Source organism: Marmota marmota, unplaced genomic scaffold (assembly GCF_001458135.2).
Source record: "Marmota marmota marmota unplaced genomic scaffold, marMar, whole genome shotgun sequence".
NCBI classification, from domain to species: Eukaryota; Metazoa; Chordata; class Mammalia; order Rodentia; family Sciuridae; genus Marmota; species Marmota marmota.
The window spans coordinates 8,748,156-8,769,140 of NW_026000240.1; the positions used below are offsets into that span (position 1 = coordinate 8,748,156).

The following is a 20,985-nucleotide window of genomic DNA, read 5'->3' on the forward strand; positions in this document are numbered from 1 at the left end:
GGAGTGGTCTCTCTTCTTGTCAGTGAGACAGTCTGCAGCTCTGTGGCTCCAGAAGAGTCCTGCCTCCTGGCCCTTCCTTCACTGCTCTGGTGGAGGGTGGTACGCTGGCCTGGTGGATCACTGGGGTGGCCTGTGTCTGCCCCACAATCAGGCACTTCACAAACACAGCGGTATTCACTTCTATTTCCAGGCTCTGAGGCCACTGCTGTGGGTGAGATCGTGTCCTCCCAAAAGTGTGTTGAAGCCCCCACACCTGGTGCCTGTGCACAAGGCTCGTCTGTCTTCCCGGAGGTGAAGGTGGGGTTGCTGGAGTAGGGTGCAGGCCCACAGAGAACCCAGCGAGGAGGCAGGAAGCGGCCGGGTGCTGCTCCTCCAATGCCACCGTCCCAAGCAGGAGGATCGAGGAAGGATCTTCCTGAAGTGCTGACCCCGGCCAGACCCCGGTCTTAGACCCTGGCCTCCAGAACTGTGAGGCCGTGCTTCTTTCGTTGGAAGTCACTCCCTTTTGCCAGGTGGGGTGGCACACACCTGTAATCCCAGGGGCTCAGGAGGCTGAGACACGAGAATCTTGGGTTCAAAGCCAGCCTCAGCAACTTAGTGAGGCCTTAAGCAACTCTGTGAGACCCTGTCTCAAAAAATAAAAAGACTGGGGATGTGGTTCAGGGGTTAAGTGGGTTCAACCCCTGGCACCAAAAAAAAACAAAGTCCAGCTGCTCAGTTCCTGGTGCGCTGTGGCAGCAGCCCTGGGGGTGAAGAAGCCTTCCTGGGCACCGTTCCAGGGACGAGCTCCTGCCTTTCTTCATTTTTAGTGTGCTCACTGCCAATTGTGCAGATGATAGTGTGGCTGTTTACGTCACTTTTAACAGTAATAGTCTTAAAATACAAGTTGGAATTACCTTGAAGTAAATGTCTAAGTCGGAATGATCTTTTTTGTATGCCAGAATGGACGGCGGCCCAACGCTGGGCAGTGTTGTCAGGGAAGGCTCAAAGAGCTGTGTGAAGTCTTCTTTAAACTGAATTTTAAGAAGAGAGAACAAAGGGACACTCAGTAAGCTGTTTTTCCTGGGAGAACAGTGCGCCGGTTGGTGTGAGGCCACTTCTTACCTCCAGCTCACACAGCACGCTGAGTTTGGGCTCCTCGGGATTGATCACCCATCTGTCTGCAGGAGCGGAGAGTCAGGAGGGAGGGCCGGGCCTGCGCAGGGGACTCCAGGGAACCCCGCACCCATCCTCCCGGGCCACTGCTTCCACGTTTGCACACACACCCTCACACACACACCTTCACACCCTTAGTCATACCCACACCCTCACACCTGTAGTCACATACACACACCCTCACACACATCCCCTCACACCCATAGTCACACACCCCTTACACCCATAGTCATACAAACACCTTCACATCCATAGTCACACTGTCACACTCAGTCACTACACACCCCTCACACCCAGTCACACATCCCTCACACCCATAGTCACACACCCCTCAAACCCATAGTCACACACACCCTCACACACACCTCACACCCATAGTCACATACCCTCATACACAGTCACACACAAACCCACAGTCACACACCCTCAAACCCATAGTCACACATACACACACACACAACCTCACACACACACACCCTCACACCCATAGACCCTCACAGTCACACACACACCCATAGTCACACACACACCCTCACACCCATAGTCATATACCCCCACACACAGTCACACACCCTCACACACAGTCACATACACACCCATAGTCACACACACCCTCACACCCATACACCCTCACACACAGTCACACACACACACCCATAGTCACACACACACACTCTCACACGCCCTTCCTTCTCCTGCCTTCCTGCATCTCTCCGGGGGTGCTTTCTAAGGGGCAGGCACTGTGCAGGTAAGGCCAACCCTCCTGGTGACCTACCTTGTCAGCAGGGGTGACCTAAATGTCCATTACCTCTAATCCTGGAAGCCAGAAGCCCAAAGGCCACTTCCTGTGCTGTAAGGCCTGTCATTGTCCCTTCAAAAGAGAGCACGGTTACCATCAGCCCCCCAGGGTAGGAACAGCAGAACGTAACAGAGAACAGGCTCCTTGGGGGACCACAAGCCAGTGACCTGCACTGCTTCTGTTTTGTCCTTTCTCTGGTCTTCCCAGGTAACCCGTGTCTAGTAGGGACGACAGAGAGGGCTCACCCCTGTGTGGCACACTCGGACACTCCCTGCTTTCTAGTCCTGGGACACTGCAGGAGTAATGTGTTCCTATTTTTTAGCAGGTGTGGCACGTCCTTCTGCTTCTTGCTTCCCGGAATGCCACCAGTCTCATTAGCCTGTCCCTATGAGGCCTTTCCAGGTAGGAGGGAGCTGGGGGACGTGCAGTCCATACAGTGAGCTCAACCACCAGGGCCCTCTGCGGACCCAAGAGCAGCACCCAGGGAGGGAGGGAAGGTGCCAACCTGCCTGCAATGTGAGCAAGTGTCTGGAAGGTCTAGGGCGGCCAGCACGGGGGTGCAGCCAGGACGGGGGTGCAGAGGGTTAGGGGCGCAGCCAGGATGGGGTGCAGAGGCACAGGGGTGCAGCCAGAATGGGGTGCAGAGGCACTGGGGTGCAGAGGCACAGGGGTGCAGCCAGAATGGGGTGCAGAGGCACAGGGGTGCAGCCAGGATGGGGTGCAGAGGCACAGGGGTGCAGCCAGAATGGGGTGCAGAGGCACAGGGGTGCAGCCAGGACGGGGTGCAGAGGCACAGGATGCAGCCAGGATGGGGTGCAGAGGCATGGGGGTGTGGCCAGGATGGGGTGTAGCCAGGACGGGGTGCAGAGGCACAGGGGTGCAACCAGGATGGGGTGCAGCCAGGATGGGGGTAGAGAGGCACAGAGGTGCAGCCAGGATGGGTGTGCAGAGGCATGGGGGTGTGGCCAGGATGGAGTGCAGCCAGGACGGGGTGCAGGGGCATGGGGGGGGGCATGGGGCGTGAAGACCCCTGTCCCAGCAGTCCACCCAGAGGGACGCTGACAGAGGGAGAGGGCTCAGCGTTGATCTATCTGGGTTGGGGCGAGGGGGAGTATCTGAGCCAAGGTTACCTATGTTCTGAGGCACTTTGTCCCACAGAAACGCCACACAGTGTAAGATATTCATGCACAGAGATTCCCACTAGAGCATAGCTTGCCACAGGGAAGAACTAAACAACAAGCACACACACACAATAAAACAACAAAACCCAGCCTTAAAATGTCCAGCAACCTGCTGGGTGTGGTGGTACATGCCTGAAATCCCAGTGACTCTGGAGGCTGAGGCAGGGGGATCATGAATTTGAGGCAATTTAGCAAAAGTTTGTCTCAAAATAAAATAAAAGGACTGGGGATGCAGCTCAGTTGTAGAGTGCCTCTGGGTTCCATCCTCAGTACTGGAAGGAAAGAAAAGTCTAGCAACAAGGTTTATCGCCTAAGTAACAAACAGCAGTATTCGAGGAATGCTGTGCCCTGAAGTGGAGAGGTGTTCCGGCTGCACTCCCATCTTAGGCCATCTGGGCTGCCATAGCAAAGCACATGACACAGAAATGTGTCACTGTTGGTTTTGGAGGTCGGGAAGTCCAAGGTCAAGGGCCAGCAGAGTCAGTGCTTGCTGCGGGCCTGTTTCTTGGTTGCTGGTTGGTGCCCCCCAGCTGCCTGCTCACCTGGTACAGGAGGGAAGGAAGCTCTTTGGCTTCCCTCCCAACCATGCTGGGGATCAAATCCAGGGTCCCACGCGTGTTAAGCAAGTGCTTCACTGAGTCACACCCCGACCCTCGGGGCCTCTTCTATAAGAGCACTAATCCCATTCAGGAGAACTAAGTGGCTTCCCAAAGGCCTGATCTCCAAACACCACCACACTGGCTTGCACATATGGATTTGGGGAGGATATAATAACCGGCCTCTTCCCCTGACCCTAATGCTCATGCCCTCACATGCAGAATAAAGACAATCCAGCCCACAGCCTGGCCGGCCTTGACTCCGCTGCATGGATGTCACAGTCTAGGCGCAGAGTCTCACCTGAGTGCTACCTGAATACAACCCCTGCAGTGGCCGCCTGCTCGCCAGCTGGGCACCTGGGAAGTCAGATATGCATGTTTCCAAACATGACAGTGGGCTGGCATTGGAAGGATGTCCCCAGTCCAAAAGGGAGAATTGGGAAGGAATAAAGAGTGGCAGGTCCCCTGTAAGATGGATGCCCACCAGGGCCAACACTAGGGTCAGGCTTAGGAGCCATCATCTCTGGCTGGACGTGAGACAGGCAGCCCCTCTCCACCTCATGTACTCCAGGGGCCTTGATGCAAGCTGGTCAGCTACTGAGAGCACAGGGGCCTTCCTACCCCTCACCCACTCACTCTCTCAGCCTCAGAAACTAGGGAGCTATTAAAGCTGGGACACCCCACCAGGACTCTTCACGACAAACGACAGTTAGGGAAACAGCAGGTCTGGCCTCGACCTGCCATTGCAGGGTGTATGCCCACCTGTGGGCTCTCAACAGGCAGCTGCTCACCTTCTCAGCAGGCAGAACTGGGCAGGTGGTCCCAGACCCAGGCCCCTCCCTCGAGGTTGAGGCACCCACACTGGACCCAAAGAGAACGCTTTAGAGAGGACCAGGAGCCAACTGAAAGCCCTAGAATCCAGCCCGTCCCTGCAGGCAGCCCCTTCCCAACAGAGCTCTCTTCCCGTCCAGGGCCAGTTGTCTCCCTTCTGCCTCAGCTCGTAGTCTCAGGAGTCTTGTCCCCTTGGATGGAGTACACAAGAAACCACCCTGCGGGGGGCAGGTGCCTCCTAGGCCCGCTGAGACGGAGCTTCCACCTTCCAGACTCTCTGTGGGAGTGCCTTGCCTCCCGCAGTTCTTGGCTAGGGTCAGGAAGCCGAGGTTCCCATAGCTGCGGCCTCTGAGGCCCAGGTGGAGTAGCCACCCCCACTGCCTCTGCGCCCTGCAAGCTGGTGTTCATGAGGACAGCACTGAAGGTTCTACCTATGCCTCCAGAGGTCAGCCACTGGGACCTGCACCACCCCTGCCACCAAAGACACTCCAGGGTGGCTGAAGGGCAGGCAGCAGGGTGTGGAGGGCAAGCCTGGGCCAAGCACCCACTCACTCTGGGCTGTCTCCAGAAGGCCTCAGGACAGGTCTGGGCTCTGCTGTTGAGAAGCTCCACGCTTGGGTGGGAGGCCCCAGCCAAGCTGTCCCCTGTCAAATTTGGCCACCCTCGTTCTCTCTTGAACAAGGTTTCTCTTTTTTTTTTTCTCAACATGGATAAGCTGAGATTTTCCTGAATTTTACATTCTGCTTCCCCGTTAACAATTCTGCCCACGTTCGTCCACCCTTCTCACCCTTTAATGGAAGCCCCCCAAGAGGCCAGCGGCTCTTTTAGCACCAGGCTTGGAGATTTCTTGAGCTCGAGTTCGACCTTCACAGAACACTTGGACACAAGCCCAGCTCAGGCAAGTTCTTTCCACTTTTTAACAAGGGTGGCTTTTCCTTCATTGTCCAATGACACCTATTGTGACCACTTAGAAGAACGAGGCTTTCCCTACGAGCTCACTTTCAAAGCCTATCAGAATTAACTGTGTAAGACAAGGGGACAGTGTGCTCACTCTCCCTGCCTCCCGCCCTGGGGTCCTCCTGGCTCTCTCTATGCAGCCTCCCTCTCCCAAAAGGAGGCACCTGTTGTTCCTTCCACCTGGAACATCTTCCCTCAGAGAGGGACACGGGGCCTTTTTACCTCCTTCAGGTTTTTGTGCAGATGTTTCAGCCCCTATTTCCACAGGAGGCTCCCTGAGTGCCCTGCACATGGGCTCCCACCTGCCTCTCCCGTCCCTCTCCACCTGGTCTTCCTAGTGGGCTGTGTCCTTGCGTGTTTGTGAATTCTTTACCTCAGCATCACCTCCGCCTCCAGCACTTTGGCAGGAGCTGGGGATCGGGGATTGGGTCATCCTGCTCGTAGCCATTTCCCTGTGGTGGGGGCTCAGTCACAGGCAGCTGCTCAGGGGCCTTGGATGAGTAAGTGACCCAACAAGAGATTTGGACATGAAGGTGAAGGGAGAGCCCCAGGGTCCTCCCGAGGCGAGTCAGGACTTCAGGGTTTACATGGTCTATTTCCCCATAGGTGTGTCATTTCTATGATAAGATGAAGGCATGCATCCAAACCATGGCGACAGACTGTCTCTTGGTGAACAGATACAACCATTTACTGAATGTAAGTGCCAAGGTGTCTGAATACCTAACCTCACTTTGGTCAAGGAAACAATCAGGTGATGGTGTTATGGTCACTAAGAGATGAAGAACAGACTCTGAGGTGGAGTCACTTGCCAATGTTGCAGTGTGAGTCCTTGCTGCAGAGGGGATTCAAGGCCAGCTGTGGGCCATCCTCACCTGCAGCTTCTCCCACTGAGTCCCACCTCCCAGCAGTCGCAAAGAGACCCAGCTGCTCACCTGTGTCCTTGTCACCAAACATGTCCTGAAGCCAGCTCTCTTCTGTTTGTACCGACGTTGGAACTCCTGGGTACAACCCTTTATAGATACTTCTGAAATCAGATAAGACGTCAGGTATAAGCAGACCTACCTGGTCACTTGGAAGCCGCTGGGAGACACTGTCCACTGTGGCTCTCCTCGCATCCCTGGAGCCTGACTCTCATTTTATTTGAAATACTTCCCTCCATTCCCAGTCTCTTCCACAGAGCCAGGCGCAGAGTCATTGGGCCCACTCTCTGGAGCGTCTTCCTTCCTAACCCTGCAAGCTTCAAGAGCTGCCTCGTCCCCGTGGACACCAGCACTGCGCTGCAGGAGCATGGCACTGTGTCACTGTGCGGCCGCTGTGGGCATGGGACACTCACTCAGATTTAAGTGAGCACAGAGTGTTCATTTTCAGTAGCTTCAAAACTGCCCAGGCTCCTCTTGCAGGGCTGATGTTGACCCATGAGCTGTAAGGAGCAGGCTCTGCTTCCATGTAGTGGGGTCCAAGGTTGAGCCCCGCAGGATGGAGGCAGGGAGGCAGGTGTGCGTGTAGTGGGGTCCAAGGTTGAGCCTGCGGGAGGGAAGGTGGGGGGAAAGGTGTACGTGTAGTGGGGTCTGCGGTTGAGCCCCACGGGAGGGAGGCAGGGAGGCAGGTGTGTGTGCCTTGCGCTCCCTACAGTGACTCTTACTGGGGACTACTGTCAATACTCCGTTTGGGTTCCTTGGTCTCTGACTTTCAGTTTTACAAGATAACTTGCTGGGTCTTTGTAAGTACTCAGACAACATTTTCCCAGATAACTCAGTCAGGTTCGGTGTGTGGCCTGTGTACCTTTCCAAGCCGAGTGTCTGTTTCTGGCTTCCTTTTGGTGGCTTGCTCCAGGGCACGGGCATCCGGAGGAGCTCTGTTGTTCACTTCTGAGCTGACTGTGCAAAGCCATGCAAAGCCCTCCTCTGTGGAGGCCACCTGCGCAGTCTCTGGGGGCATCCTGTTTACCTAGCCTCCCTGAGCAACAGGCTCCGGGGACGTGACAGCCGCAGTGGACAGAGTCCCCAGACGGCAGTGAGCGTGGAGTCTCAGTCACCTTCCAGCCCAACAGTCAGCAACAGCAACAATCATCCACCCAGAGCTCTTCCCCTTCAGTAAGCCAGCTCCCCAGATTGTCCCTGGAGCTCTGCTGAAGATGGGGGACAGAGGATGATGGCAGCACCACTCAGGATTCTCACGATCACAGAACCCAAGCAGCTGCTTGTCCTTGCTTTGTGAGACACGGACATTGAGGCTCGTGGCAGCGAGAGAACCTCCCTCACCCAGAACCTGTTTCTCCACAGGCATCTGCCTCCTGAGTGTGGCCCCATTTCCAACCCCAATAGCGAGAGGGCTGCTGAAATAGGGGTTGAGCCTCAGAGGTTGCTCTTTTAAGACACGTTTCTTTAAAAAACAAAAGAAAAAACAACAAAACACTCATAATCTCATCAAATTCGCCAGAGAATACTTTGGAAACATGTGATTTTAAAATCAGAGCTTGATGGTGCCACTTAGTAGCAGGTTCCTCCCGACAAGCCCGCACGTGACATCATTCACAAGATGCCTGTTCCCTCCTGCTACACTCCCTTTCTCATCTGTTTATTTATATCCGAGTGGTTCTTTTCACTTGTACACAGGGTGAGGTTCCCTGTGGTGTATTTATAGATGCACATGACATGATTTTTAAGACTCCATGTGCCTCCTGGTGCCTCCCCGATCCACCCTCAGCCTCTCTCTTGGCCCGTCAGGGACCTTCCCTTTATGATGCCGCCTCCTTCCTCCTCCTCTCCTTTATTTTACTCTAGCTGCCTTCCACATGAGACGAAACATTTGACCTTCGAATTTCTGAGTTTGGCTTATTTCATGTAGCATGATACTCTCTGCTTTCATCCTTTACCAGCAATTTTTTTATTTTTTAATGGCTGAGTAGAAGATATATATAATCACAATTTCTTAATCCATTCCTCTGCTGACAGGCGTCTGGGTTGATTCCATGATTTAGCTATTGTAAGCTGAGCTGCTATAAGCATCAAGGTGGCTGGGCTGTTGTAGTATGCTGATTTTAGGTCTTTTGGGAAGGGACAACTGGGTCATATGGTGGTTCCATCCCCAGGTTTTTCCCCAGGCGGGTTGCACTAGTCTGCAGTCCCACCAACCAGGTACAAGTGCAGCTATCCCACCCCCAACCTCACCAGCATTTACTGTTATCTGTGTTCTTGAAGGCTGTCCTTCTGACTGGAGTGAGATGACATCTCAGTGTAGTGTCCACCTGCATTTCCCTGATTGCTAGGGATGTGGGACATTTTTTTCATCTATTTGTTTGGCCATTCCTGCTTCTTCTTTTCCGAAGTTTCTATTTAGTTCTTTAGCCCATTTCTTGATTGGGTTATTTCTTTTGGGTGTTCAGTATTTTGAGTTCTTTATATATTCTGGATATCAATCCCCTGAGTAATAACTGGCTAAGATTGTCTCCCATTCTGTAGGCTCTCTCTTCATGCTCTTAATTATTTCCTTTGCTGTGCAGGAGTTTTTAGTTTGATGGCATCCCATATCTTGATTCTTGGTTTTATTTCTTGCACTTTGGGTGTCTTGTTAAGGAAGTCTGTGCCTGCACCTATGTGATGGAGTGTTGACCCTACGTTTTCTTCTGGCAGTTGCAAAATTTCTGGTCTAATTCCTGTCTTTGATCTATTTTAATTTGAGTTTTATGAAGGGTGAGAGATAGGAGTCTAGTTTTATTTTTCTACCTATAGCTATCTAGTTTTCCCAGAACCATTTGTTAAAAGGCCATCTTTTCTCCAAGATATATTTTTGGCACCTTTGTCAAATGTCAGGTGGCTATAGGTTTGTGGGTTTGTCTCTGTGTCTTTTATCCCATTCCATTTGTCTTCTTGTCTGTTTTGATGACAACACCCTGCTGTTCATTTGCTACAGGTCTGCAGTATCATTTCAGATCAGGTATTGTGATGCCTCTGGCTTTACTTTTCTTGCTTAACATTGCTTTGTCTATTCTGGGTTTCTTATTCTTTCATATGAATTTAAGAATTGCTTTTATTCCAGTTCTGTTAAGTATGTCATTGGTATTTTGATGGGGATTGCTTTGAATCTGTATATTGCTTTTGGTAGCATGGCCATTTTGACAATATTTGATTCTGCCTATCCAAGAACATGGAGTGACTTTTTGTCTTCTAAGGTCTTCATTGTAAAGCACTTTTCCTCCTTGGTTAGATTAAATTGTTTTGTTTAGGTTATTGTGAATGGGATGACTTTTCTGATTTCTTCCTCAGCTGAATCACTGTTAGAGTATAAGAAAGCTATTGATTTATAGGTATTGATCTTATATTCTGCTATTTTGCTGAATTCATTTATAAGCTCTAGGCATCTTCTGGTGAAGTTTTTTTTGGTCTTCTAGATATAGAATCATGTCATCAGCAAACAGAGATAGTTTGATTTCTTCTGGAAAAAAATATTTTAAAGCATCTGGAAGAGAAGGTCATGCAATTTATGAGGAGAAATTGAAATTCTGACCTAGGAAAGAGAGATGCTCATGGACTTGAAATGATGTCACAGGACTCCCAAGTCAAGATGACAGCTGAGGACACACTTCTCGTTCCCTCCCAAGATTTTACCAAAATAACAGATACTTCAAACAACCCCCCTCCCTGGAAAAACAAGGTATTTTTGGTAGATAACTAATATGGAAGAAGTACTTAAGAGAAAGGCAATAAGTGGCTACAGAGTGACGGAAACCACAACAGAGAATCCTGCAGCTCAAGACTAGTGATGAAGGGTCTTTCCAGAGGGAATAGGAAGCCTCCAGCTCAACTCGACCAAACCAGAGCAGAGGGGTCTGGCAGCCATCAGAGCAGTCTAAGGAGTGACCCTGGAGCCCCTGTCCAGGCAGGCCCCTTCCTCCCTCTGCAGCAGGGCAGCTGGCAGCCCTTATTTTCAGAGGAACCCAAGAGCAGCTTTCTGAAATACTGAGCAGTCTCCTGGGGAGGTGTTAGCCCTGGAAGAGAAGGTCATGCAGGACATGCCCCACAGGCTCAGGGAAAGAAGGACTTCAACCAGAAAGTGAGCGTTCTTGTCCTAACTCTAGCAATGGTGGGGCTCCTCAGCCTGACTGCTTTCTGCCCAGACACTCCACCCTGAATGGGGCTCTGACGTGCTCCACCCAGCTGCCCAGGGGCTCCTGTGAGGGGACAGAACCGCCCAGCTGCAGGAGGAGTCCTTTCAGCCACCTCCCAGTCATTCCAGTACACAGATAATCAGGATTGCCAGTGATTCAAGGACTAGCCATGAGGTGAAGGACAACTGACCCTGAGAAGACAGGGGAAATGCACAGAATAAAGGAGCACTTTACTACACTGCAATAGCGCCCTTTGAGAGATCAAAAAAACTATCGTGAATGCCAACAATCAGAGAACAACTGGTTCTCAGAAATGAAAAATATGAATCACAAAATTAAAAAATTCTGCACAAGGGCTATATAGTAGCATGTAAACATCAAAAATCTTGAAAATGTGAAGGAAAGGCAGGGAAGATGGAGGAGCTATGGTCGACATCCTGCAGGAGCTCTGAGGGGAAGAAGACAGACGGGGAGCAGATCACGGATGGTCAGCAGGGTTTGAGAATCAGCAACTCTGTACCAAGAGGGAAGGAGGCAGTATCCTCAGCTCTGAGGGAGAGCAGTTTAAAGCGATTCTTTTCTGCTAAGATGTATCATTAGTAAATAAAGTAAAAGGGCAAAATGAAGACACTTCCAGGCAGGCAGGAACTCAGAAATTCGACTACCCAGGAGACCTACACAAAAAAGTCACCTGAGAAATCTCTCCAGCAAAGGAAATGGAGTAAAAGAAAGAAAGTAAGATGGGAATCAAGAAAAGGTGGCAGTTGAGCCCAACACAGAAAAACTGAAGGTAAATAACTTCATTACATGCAGGAGCATGCCTTAGGAGGCTGAAGCAGGAGGATCCCAAGTTCAAGGCCAGCCTCAGCAACTTAGCAAGACCCTATCTTAAATAAAAAAATTAAAAAGGGCTGGGAATATGGCTCAGTGGTTAAGTGCCCTCAGGCTCAATCAACAGCATCCAAAAGAAAACAGCAAAACAAAGATAAACTGGAAACAACTGAGTTGAGAATTTCACTTTTCAAGTTGGTACACAGCAAAGAAAACAAAGATGTGAAGAGAGAGCCTTACAAAATAGCAGAATGCCTTGCTAGGGACTCTGCTGACAGAGGGCTATTATCTGAAATATATAAGGAATTAAAAAAACCCAACTTAATACATGGACATAGGAATTAAACAGACACTTCTCAAAAGAAAAAAATACAGATGGCCAAAAAATATATGAAAAGGTGTTCAACATCAGTTAACAATTAGGGAAATACAGATCAACACTACACTGAGAGCTCATCTCACCACAGTCAGAATGGCAGTCATCAAGAATACAAATAACAGGGCTGGGCTGGGGCTCAATGGTACAGTGCTTGCCTGGCATGCGTGAAGCACTGGGTTCGATCCTCAGCACCACATAAAAATAAAATAAAAGTATAAAAAATCATATAATACTTAAAAAATAAATAATAATAAATGCTGCAGAAGATGCGGAGAAAAAGGAAGACCTTTACACTGGTTGGTGGGATTATAAATTAGTACAACCACTGTGGAAATCAACATGGAGGTTCCTCCAAAGACTAAGCATGGAACCCCCATATGACTCAGCTATAGCATCCCTTGGAGTTTATCCTAAAAGATTAATGTCATCGTGCTACAGTGACACACGCACACCAACGCACACCCACATGCACAGCAGCCAAAACATGAAACTAGCCCAGGTGTCCATCAGTGGATGAATGGATGAAGAAAATATGTATATACGCAATGGAGTTTTACTCAGCCATAAAGAAAAATGAAACTATGTCATTTGCAGGAAAATGGATGGAACTTGAGACATTATGTTGAAAAAGCCAAACTCAAAAAGGGTCAAGGTTGTGTATTTTCTCTCATATGTGGAAGCTAGAGAAGAAAAAGGAAAAGAAAAATGGTCGTGGGGAGAGTTTCATGAAATATTTATTATTATAAAGGGAAATCAGTAGAACGGAGGAAAGGACACCCCTATCCCCGCTTTGGGGTAAGAGGAGAGGAGGGAGGGGCAAGTGCAAGGAGTGATATTGGCCAGATTATCTTGTTATGTTGTGTGCATGCATGAACACGTCACAGCAGATTCCACCATCATGTACTACTGCAATGCACTGACAAAGAAAAGAGAAAGAAATCTTCCCCTTTTAGGAGACAAGTTGCATAGACATAGGATCACATTTCTTTGTGCACAGTTATAATCACTCTGCTTTCTAAATATGAAATTGAATATTGTTCATTTCTTTTTTCTTTTCACTTATTATTTATTTATTGGTACTGGGGATTGAACCCAGAGGTACTCTACTGTTGAGCTCCATCCCAAGCCCTTTATTTATTTATTTATTTTTTTGAGACAGGATCTCATGAAATTGCTGAGGTGAGCCCCAAACTTGTGATCCTGGGATCACTGGTCACTGGGATTACAGGTGTGTGCCACCAAGCCTAGTTATTCATTGGTTTTCAATTTTTGAATAAAGGTGTTCCCCAAAACTCTAAGGGTTAATTGTAATTAACAAAACATAATAAAGTAATACAATTTCAAAGTAATATAATTTTATATAAATTTGTAATTTAATATAATCTGTTATATAATATTTAACTTGTTAATTAGAAGAAAAGAAGTGAGAGATGGGAGGGAAACAGAAATTCATTAATGATCTAATTTTTATAATAGTCAATAGATATGAAACTGATTAAATAATAGAAATTTAAATACTTAAAAGTCCTAAGTGCTAAAAAACTAAAAATAATATACGTGCTGAACATGGAGAGGGAGGAAGCCAATAGTTATATCAGAAATTGATAAATCAGCTGGGCACATTGGTGCACACCTATAATCCCAGCATCTTGGGAGGCTGAGGCATGAGGATTGCAAGTTCAAAGCCAGCCTCAGTAAAAATGAGGTGCTAAGCAACTCAGTAAGACCCTATCTCTAAACAAAATACAAAACAGGGCTGGAGATGTCTGTCGTTCAGTGGTCAAGTGCTCCTGAGTTTAATCCCTGGTTATCCCCACCACCACCACCAAAAAAATAAATTGATAAATTAAGGAATAAAAATGTTATTCAAAATTGTAACTGAAACAAAACTGCAACTGTTAATAGTATGTTAACTCTGAGGAGTGGAACTGGGGTGGAAAGGGTGTCGAGAGGCTCAATTTTGTTTCTTTGTGTACTTTTTTTTTTGGTATGGTACTAGGGATTGAACCCACAGGTGCTTAACAACTGAGCCATATCCCAGCCCTTTTAATGTTTTATTTTGAGACAGGATCTCAGTAAGTTGCTTAGCACCTTCCAGAGTTGCTGAGACTGGCCTCAAACTTGTGATCCTCCTGAGTCAGTGGGATTACAGAAGTACACCATGGGACCCAGTTTATGCTTTAATTTCTTAACCAGGCACATATTATCTTTCATTTAAAAACTGAACTAAAAGGATAAGTAAAAACACATAGTGGGACAGAACAATTCTCCTTACACTTAAGAATTTCAAGGCTGCTTAATGAAAGTGAAGCTCAGGTGAGCAGTAGTTGAAGACTTTGGCCTCAAGCCGCATTTTATGGATTTAGGATTTAGATGTCCCAAAGATGTTTCCCTGTGTTCCTATTATAGTTAAATCACTGTGAGTCTAAGAGAGAAAGAGAACAAGCGAGGCCATAAACTCCACTTTCTTCCACCAAAGATGTCCCTGGTCACTCTTGCCTCTAAGAGAGAGGGGGGGGGGGATCGATCTATGGATGTTCTAAGTTTCAAAGTACTTACTCTTGAACATATGACATATTTACTTTGTTGACAATGGCAAATGAACATGGCATGTCTAGGGATGGGTAATAGGCTGCAGATAGGCGGAGACTGTCTCTCTCTCTTTAAAAGTGTCTAATATTACAGATTAAAAGAAAGAAGTTTTGAATAAATAAGTTGTAAGTGTCTTGGATTATTTTATTCTACTTAACCTGTTTATCCAAAAGGTAAACATTATTGACTTAAAAAATATGAAAATTGAAAACATTTTCTTACCTATCTATATTTCTTTCACTCGTCTCTTTCTTAAATGTTTCAAATATTTTAGGAAAACCTGTTGAACGAAACACTTAAAAATTTAGCCATTCTCTAAATCAGTGGTTCTTGAAAGGGCAATTTTACTCTCCCCCTCGGAGGTGGGGAGGTGGCAGTATCTGGGCCCTTCCAAGCAAGGGCAGGGGTGGACCAGGAACATCCGGGAACTCTGGACTGGTCCAGCAAAGCACCCCAGGCCAAAGGCCAAGTTTGGGGTTTGCAAACCCTGCTCTAACTGCTCTGCTTCTGTCAAAGGCAATGCCTGGAGGGGCTCGGGTTCAGGAAGAGAGGCCCCAGGGCTATTCATCCTGAGCTACAGTCCCCACCACTGCGTCTGTGGCCCAGGGTGAGCCGGCTGGCTGTGTGGACCGCTGCTTGGACTTGAAAGCAGAGTGGTTGGGGAGGAGGCTGAGGCCCCCGTGAGCCAGGGGCAGTGGCAGAGCCAGGGACAAGGGCAGGGGAGGCCCAGGGCTAGGGACAAGGGCCCGACCAGGGGGAGGCTAGGGACAGAGGCAGGGGCTGGAACAGGGCCAGGGCCAAGGGCAGGAACCACCCAGGGGCAGGACTAGGGCCAGGTGCAGGAGTGGCCCAGGGCTAGGGGCAGAGGCAGGGGCAGGGCAAGGCCAGGGGTGGCTTAGGGACAGAGGCTGGGGCAGGGCCAGGCCAATGCGGGGGCTAGGGCTGGGGTAGGGCCAGGGCCAGGGCCAGGGGTTTGGGGCAGGGTCGGGGCAGGACTGGACAGGGGCAGGGCAGGGTGGCCCGGGCGTTACTTTTCCTGGAGGAGGCACTGGAGAGCGTGATCTGGCTCGGCGTCCGGACCTCGCTGGGCGGCGTCGGGGTGTGGGGGGACCGCGGGTTCTCAGAGGTGCTCGACTGCTGGGTGAGAGTGGACGTGGAGTCCAGGCTGGGGCTGACCACGCNTCGCCCGCTGCGTGGGTTGCCCCGTAGCCAGATGCAGGGGGGAAAGTCCAGTGAAACCCTGCTCACAAGACAGGGGCCGGCCCTCGGGCTGCAGTTTGCGCATTGGATATTTTAAAATAGTGCCTGAAATATTAGGTTGATTGGTGAGATTTTTGGCGTCCCTTATATTTTGCAGAGAACTTCTCGTGCTTACGGCCGGTGCCTATCCATCCTGGCGGTGGAGAAGGCCCCAGGCGGCTGGACAGCCAGCACCACCTTGGCCTCTGTGTCCCCAGGTGTAAACTGGGAACACTGATGTGCCCAGGATGCCTGTGGCTATTAAGGGATGCAGAGTGGTCTGTGACCTTCAGCCTTTCCGCCCGAGCCCCGGGAACACAGGTGCAGCCCTGCGGGTGCTGGAGACCCTGTGGGAGGACTTAGGCTTTGTGCGGAGGACTTAGGCTTTGTGCGAAGGTTTGGGAGTCCTCTAAGGCTGCAGGACTCTGCCCCAAAGCAGGCGCATCCATTTAGTGGGCACAGTTTGTATTTAGGCAAAACTACAAAGGGTCTGTGTTTTGTTCCCTTTTATCATGGCATAAGGGTAGCCTTATCTGTGCTGTGACTCCTTGAGCAGGCTCCTGTGCCACAGAACAAATGGGCTGCTTGCGGAATGCAGCAGTCTGCCATGATGCCATGACACTGAGCCCCAGCTGTGACAACACGTGGGGCTTCCAGCCAGGGCCTTCCCACCCAGGGGATGGGGCGCTAAGAAAGCTATTGAGGGATAGGGACGTCAGGTGTCTGGCACTCTGAGCAATGTCAAGCCTTACCAGGCCCTGCCCTGATCCAGGCCTCCAGGTCCTTGGCATGCATGGCCCGGAGAGCCACCCCTGTCCCCACTAAGGGCGGGCACCTGAGCATCTGGTAGGAGCCCAGAAAGCCATCAGCTGCAGGGCAGGACCAGGCAGGTGAGGGGCACCAGCTGCCCTGTGCTCCAAGGGCAGAGAGAAAACACACAATATTTGTGAAAGAAGAGGCCTTTCAGCTAGTGGGGCAGTTGGGACGTTTGGGAAGGAGGGGAACCTGGGTGACTGCAGAGTGGGACCCCCAGGGAGCAGGGTGCCCAGGGTGCAGGGGGGGCAGGTGGGAGTTGAAAGACAGAAAGGCAAGGCCGGCCTGTTCTGTTCTGTACCAGCACTGGGAGTGCTGGGGTGGAGCCTGCCTCTGCCCCCCCCCCCCACCTGCCTCCCCCCACAGCACCTGGTGCTGGCAGATCTTCAAGGTCACGAAATGCAGCCACCCCTTCCACACAGAGCAAGTGACTTGCTCAGGAGAAGGCACGTGTTTCTGTTCCCTGGGTGCCCCGAGACCAGGCTGGGGGTCAGGCGTGGGAGGGGGCCCGGAGAGAGCGAGGGTAGTGTCAGCTGCCCTCCCTGGCTGGGCCCTGTAACTGCCACAGCATTTTCTTGATTGCATGGTGCATTGAACTTTTCAAGTACTCCTTGTTTAGAGCTGTTGTTCAGATCTTTAAAGTCTTAGGGGATCTTTTTCCCTTGGGCCCACATAATCCACAAAGAAATGTCTTATTTCCCCATAGGAGGCGGTGCTCTCCTGTTTTGGCCTTTCTGAGACAGTGCTGTGCAAAGCAGGGCCACTTTGTATTCCCCCAGGATTTGAGAGCCAGACCCACCCTTTGACTCCCAATATCACTGAGATTATTAAATCTCAGCTCCTTGATATGTAAAATGAAGTATCAGTCATCACCTTTCCATTTACTCCACAGGGATATTTTGAGATAAAATTTAATTAGTATTTTAAGTTTCTTTTTGAGAACTGATCATGTATTTTTTAGGAACACTTAATTCTGTTTAGAAAATACCATCAGCTGAGAAACCAGCTTCTACCTCAGAGCAAAGCCTGTCCAAGGAAGGAGGCGTGACCCTTGTCCTTGGAAAACCCCACAGAGCCTTTCTAGGCAGATAACCACCCTGCTGAGTTGTTTGTCTGCAAATAAGGAGAGGTCTGTGGCGCCAGGTGTCCCTGACTCAGTTACGCTAGGTGAAGACCCATTACAACACCCTAGCAACCACCAATCAGCATGAGACAGGGAAAATACCTGGGATGCCAGATGACCCCGCAGTAGTTTATGGTGGTTTGATAACATGTTGGGAAACCATGTAGTTTAGCACGTACACCCCTCGTGGCCTAAACCAATCAGTTATTGTACTAACCAATCACCCCTACCCAACTTGTTCCCGCCAGTGAATGTGCTAATCAATGTTAAGAGTTTTGTTTGACTTTCTCAGGGTATGGAATGATTTGCTGTGTGATGTTGTGACACATAGAGTATCCCCCCCAAACCTATAAAATCTCACTGGACAAAGGACCGGGACTCACTCCTTGGGACCGCTGCGTCGGAAACAGTTGTGAGTCCAGGCTCGAGCTTGCAATAAAGACTCTTGTGTGATTGCATAGGATTCGACTCCTGGAGGTCTATTGGGGTCCCACGAATCTGGCATTACACAGCTTCTATAATCTGTAAAATAATGTCTTGGGTGCTTCAGACATTTCCTGAAGGAAAGGAGGGAGCTGGATTTTTTTTTAAAAGACAGTTTTCCTACTGTAAGCATAAAGCATTATGTAATGGTCTCTACTGCATCATGTGCTGTTTACCATGCTCCCTTAAGGTTCCCACGATCCCACTGCTTTGGCAAAGTAAGAGGGTGAATTTTTGTTCAGTGCAAATGTCTTACATTTGCAGGATGTTCTGGAAGCTTTCTGGCAGGTGCCTGAGGCTTGTCCCTGCAGGAAGCACAGTGTGTCCTCCGAGTACTTTTGTTAAGCCTTGCTCTGATGCACCGCGGAAGACCATCAGCGGAGCTCCGTGGCCTCGATGATCGCTAATTAAGGCTGTGCCTGGCTGGGCCAGCTGTGGGGCGCATCTTCCTAAAGTCAGGACCCCCTCCTCACTAGCTCCTTGCAGAGGTTGCTTTCCAAAACCCATTTATGCCTCTTAGTTAGCAGTGACATCCACTTTATCTTCGTCCTCAAAACTTTTTGTGAGACTGTCAGAGGGTTGGTGGGGAAAGGTGGTGGGGCACAGTCTCCTTCCTCAAGGCCAAGGCCCTGGTCTTCCTGCTCCCGCTCCCTGACTTCACAGCCTCTCCCTCGCCCCTTTGGCCAACCCCTTTCCATCTCTAAGCCCAGCCCTGTGTGTCACCTCTGGATGGTTCTGCAGTCACACAGGTGATGTCCTTTATTCTGGAGGAGATCCACACTGCAGGACTCTTCACCCTCCCCCCAGGACTTTGCATTCATTGGATTCAGCACATGGAGTTTGTTCACCTGAAAGATGACCCCTGAGCGAGTGCTGTCCAGCAGGCACTGTTCCTGGCTCCGGGGAGACAGCAGAAAACCAGGTCCCTGCCTTGTGGGGTCAGAAGGTCCTAAGAGCTAAGGAGGAAAGAGATGAGGGTGAGAGAAGGTGCAGAGCCCTGGGCAGAGGGGTTCTGTAGGGGGCCGCTGCAGACCTCCCTAGGAGGCTAACTTGAGAGCCAGCCCTGAAGGAAGGGGGAGCTGGCTTCAAAGTGCTGGCGGAGTGTCCTTGGACAGAGGAGCCTGCGCTGACCCGAGGTTGTCACCACACCGCAAGGGCTCTGTGTGCCCGGCCCTGCTATGATCAGCTGGAGCAGTTTTTTTTTTTTGTTTGTTTGTTTTTTGATGAAAGCTGTTTAGTAAACTGTACTGCAGAGAAGCACACCGATAATGAGTGGGCAGCTTGGCAAATTTCATAAAATAAACACATTAGGATAATTTTTCTTCAGTGCTGGGGGTTGAACCTAGAGCCCGCACATGCTAGGTGAACAGCCCACCGCTGAGCCACTTCCCCAGCCCTTTTGATTTTTAATTTTGATACAGAGTCTCACTAAATTGCCCAGGCTGGCCTCCCCCTTGCCATCTTCTTGCTAAATGTGTGTAGTTCACATAGACTTGTGTGACTGACGACAGGGTCACCATTGCTGTCTTTTCCCCAATCACCACCACCCTCAGCCGCTGGTTGGTGCAGACTCACCCACACAGGCTGCTACTCTGAGACTGTCAGAGGCTGAGCCTGCCGAGGGCTTGCAGGTGGCCCTCACTGCAGCCGCTGGCCTCTTCTGTTTCCACTGTAAGCTGCTCAGCTGGCTGGATCAGTCCTGGAGGCACCCACCACCTCACAGCCCCAGAACACTGTCCCCTGCCCTTGGGGGCTGGCAGTTGAGGCAGGTAGGTGTCCCCCTAGACACTCAGGGCACAAAGGGCCTGAAGGAGGGGTATGCTTTTCTCCTAGATGTCAGAGCTGCGTGGTCCCCTGAATAGGTGATAGGGCTTCTCAGAGAGACACCCCTGAGGATGCCCAGGTGCCCGGCATGTGCTCTCAGGAGTCTAGTGGGTTGGATACATGGCCACAGACTTCTCCTCTGCATTGGAGCTTTGCCACCTGTTCCATCAGGAGATGGATCCACTCTCCACTCCCTGAATCGGGTCTAGTCAGGGATTTTCTTTGGCTGAAGGAGTATCAGCCTGTGTTGGTTTTGCTTCTAAGAGCTGATGGTAAGGGGTGTGTGGGATAATGGGGAGGTCATCGTCCCATTCGCAGCCACAGATGGCCAGCCCTGCAGGCTGATGAGCAGGGGCTCTCACCATCCGGGCAGGCCAGTGTCCTCCGTAGACGAGCAACACCACTTGCTGCAGGGTTCTCGCGCCCAGTTTCTCTCTCCTTCGCCAATTCTGGAGAGACTGGGGTTGGGTCTACATGAGCGCTGGGGTGGGGACCCATTCAGGGCCTACTGTAAGTAATCTTCACTTACTACATTTCTCATAAGCAGACCTCACTGTGTTTGCTTCACCAAGATGTGTGGAGCATCACTTTAAAAAAAATATTCTTTAGTTGTCAATAGGCCTTTACTTTATTAATTTACATGTGGGGCTGAGAATTGAACCCAGTGCCTCACACATGCTAGGCAAGCACTCTGCCTCTGAGCCCCAGCCCCAGCCCTAGCCCCAGTGTCATATTATTTTCATTGGTTTTTAGTCATAAATTTAGTGAGAATTTTATGAATTCAAGTCTTGGTTCTTTAGAACAAGATGGAGGAGGGTTTATTTAGTTTCTTCCTTTTTTCTAATTTTAGGAAAGATATTGAATGTACTAAGTAAGGTAACTGAATTCTTGTATATTAGTTATAGAATGGAATGGAAAACAAGGCAGATCAATTTGGGAATAATCACGTTTCCTGAGGAAATTGCTGGGTGGAGTCTATTTACAGGCTACATTTTTAATTATCAGCATCTGCAATTTAACAGCGGTCCCCTCTTTTATTTCCAATACCAAGTTGGCATAGCAGCCGCAGGGAAGA

The 20,985-nt window shown here is 50.0% G+C and overlaps 1 protein-coding gene across 1 annotated transcript in view; it reads right to left on the reverse strand.

Moving 5' to 3' along the window:
- Nucleotides 1-20,408, reverse strand: part of Erich6 (glutamate rich 6) — a 37,181-nt gene extending 16,773 nt beyond the window's left edge. Inside the window, exons 1-9 of the mRNA XM_048794488.1 lie at nucleotides 20,273-20,408; nucleotides 18,935-19,035; nucleotides 15,804-15,925; nucleotides 15,460-15,668; nucleotides 14,651-14,708; nucleotides 6,452-6,543; nucleotides 1,964-2,026; nucleotides 1,105-1,160; nucleotides 897-1,013 (exon numbers count right to left, since the gene is read on the reverse strand). Coding sequence (XP_048650445.1) covers nucleotides 897-1,013; nucleotides 1,105-1,160; nucleotides 1,964-2,026; nucleotides 6,452-6,543; nucleotides 14,651-14,708; nucleotides 15,460-15,668; nucleotides 15,804-15,925; nucleotides 18,935-19,035; nucleotides 20,273-20,408 — 954 coding nt within the window. The remainder of the gene's footprint in view (nucleotides 1-896; nucleotides 1,014-1,104; nucleotides 1,161-1,963; nucleotides 2,027-6,451; nucleotides 6,544-14,650; nucleotides 14,709-15,459; nucleotides 15,669-15,803; nucleotides 15,926-18,934; nucleotides 19,036-20,272) is intronic.
- Nucleotides 20,409-20,985: the final 577 nt, after the last annotated feature.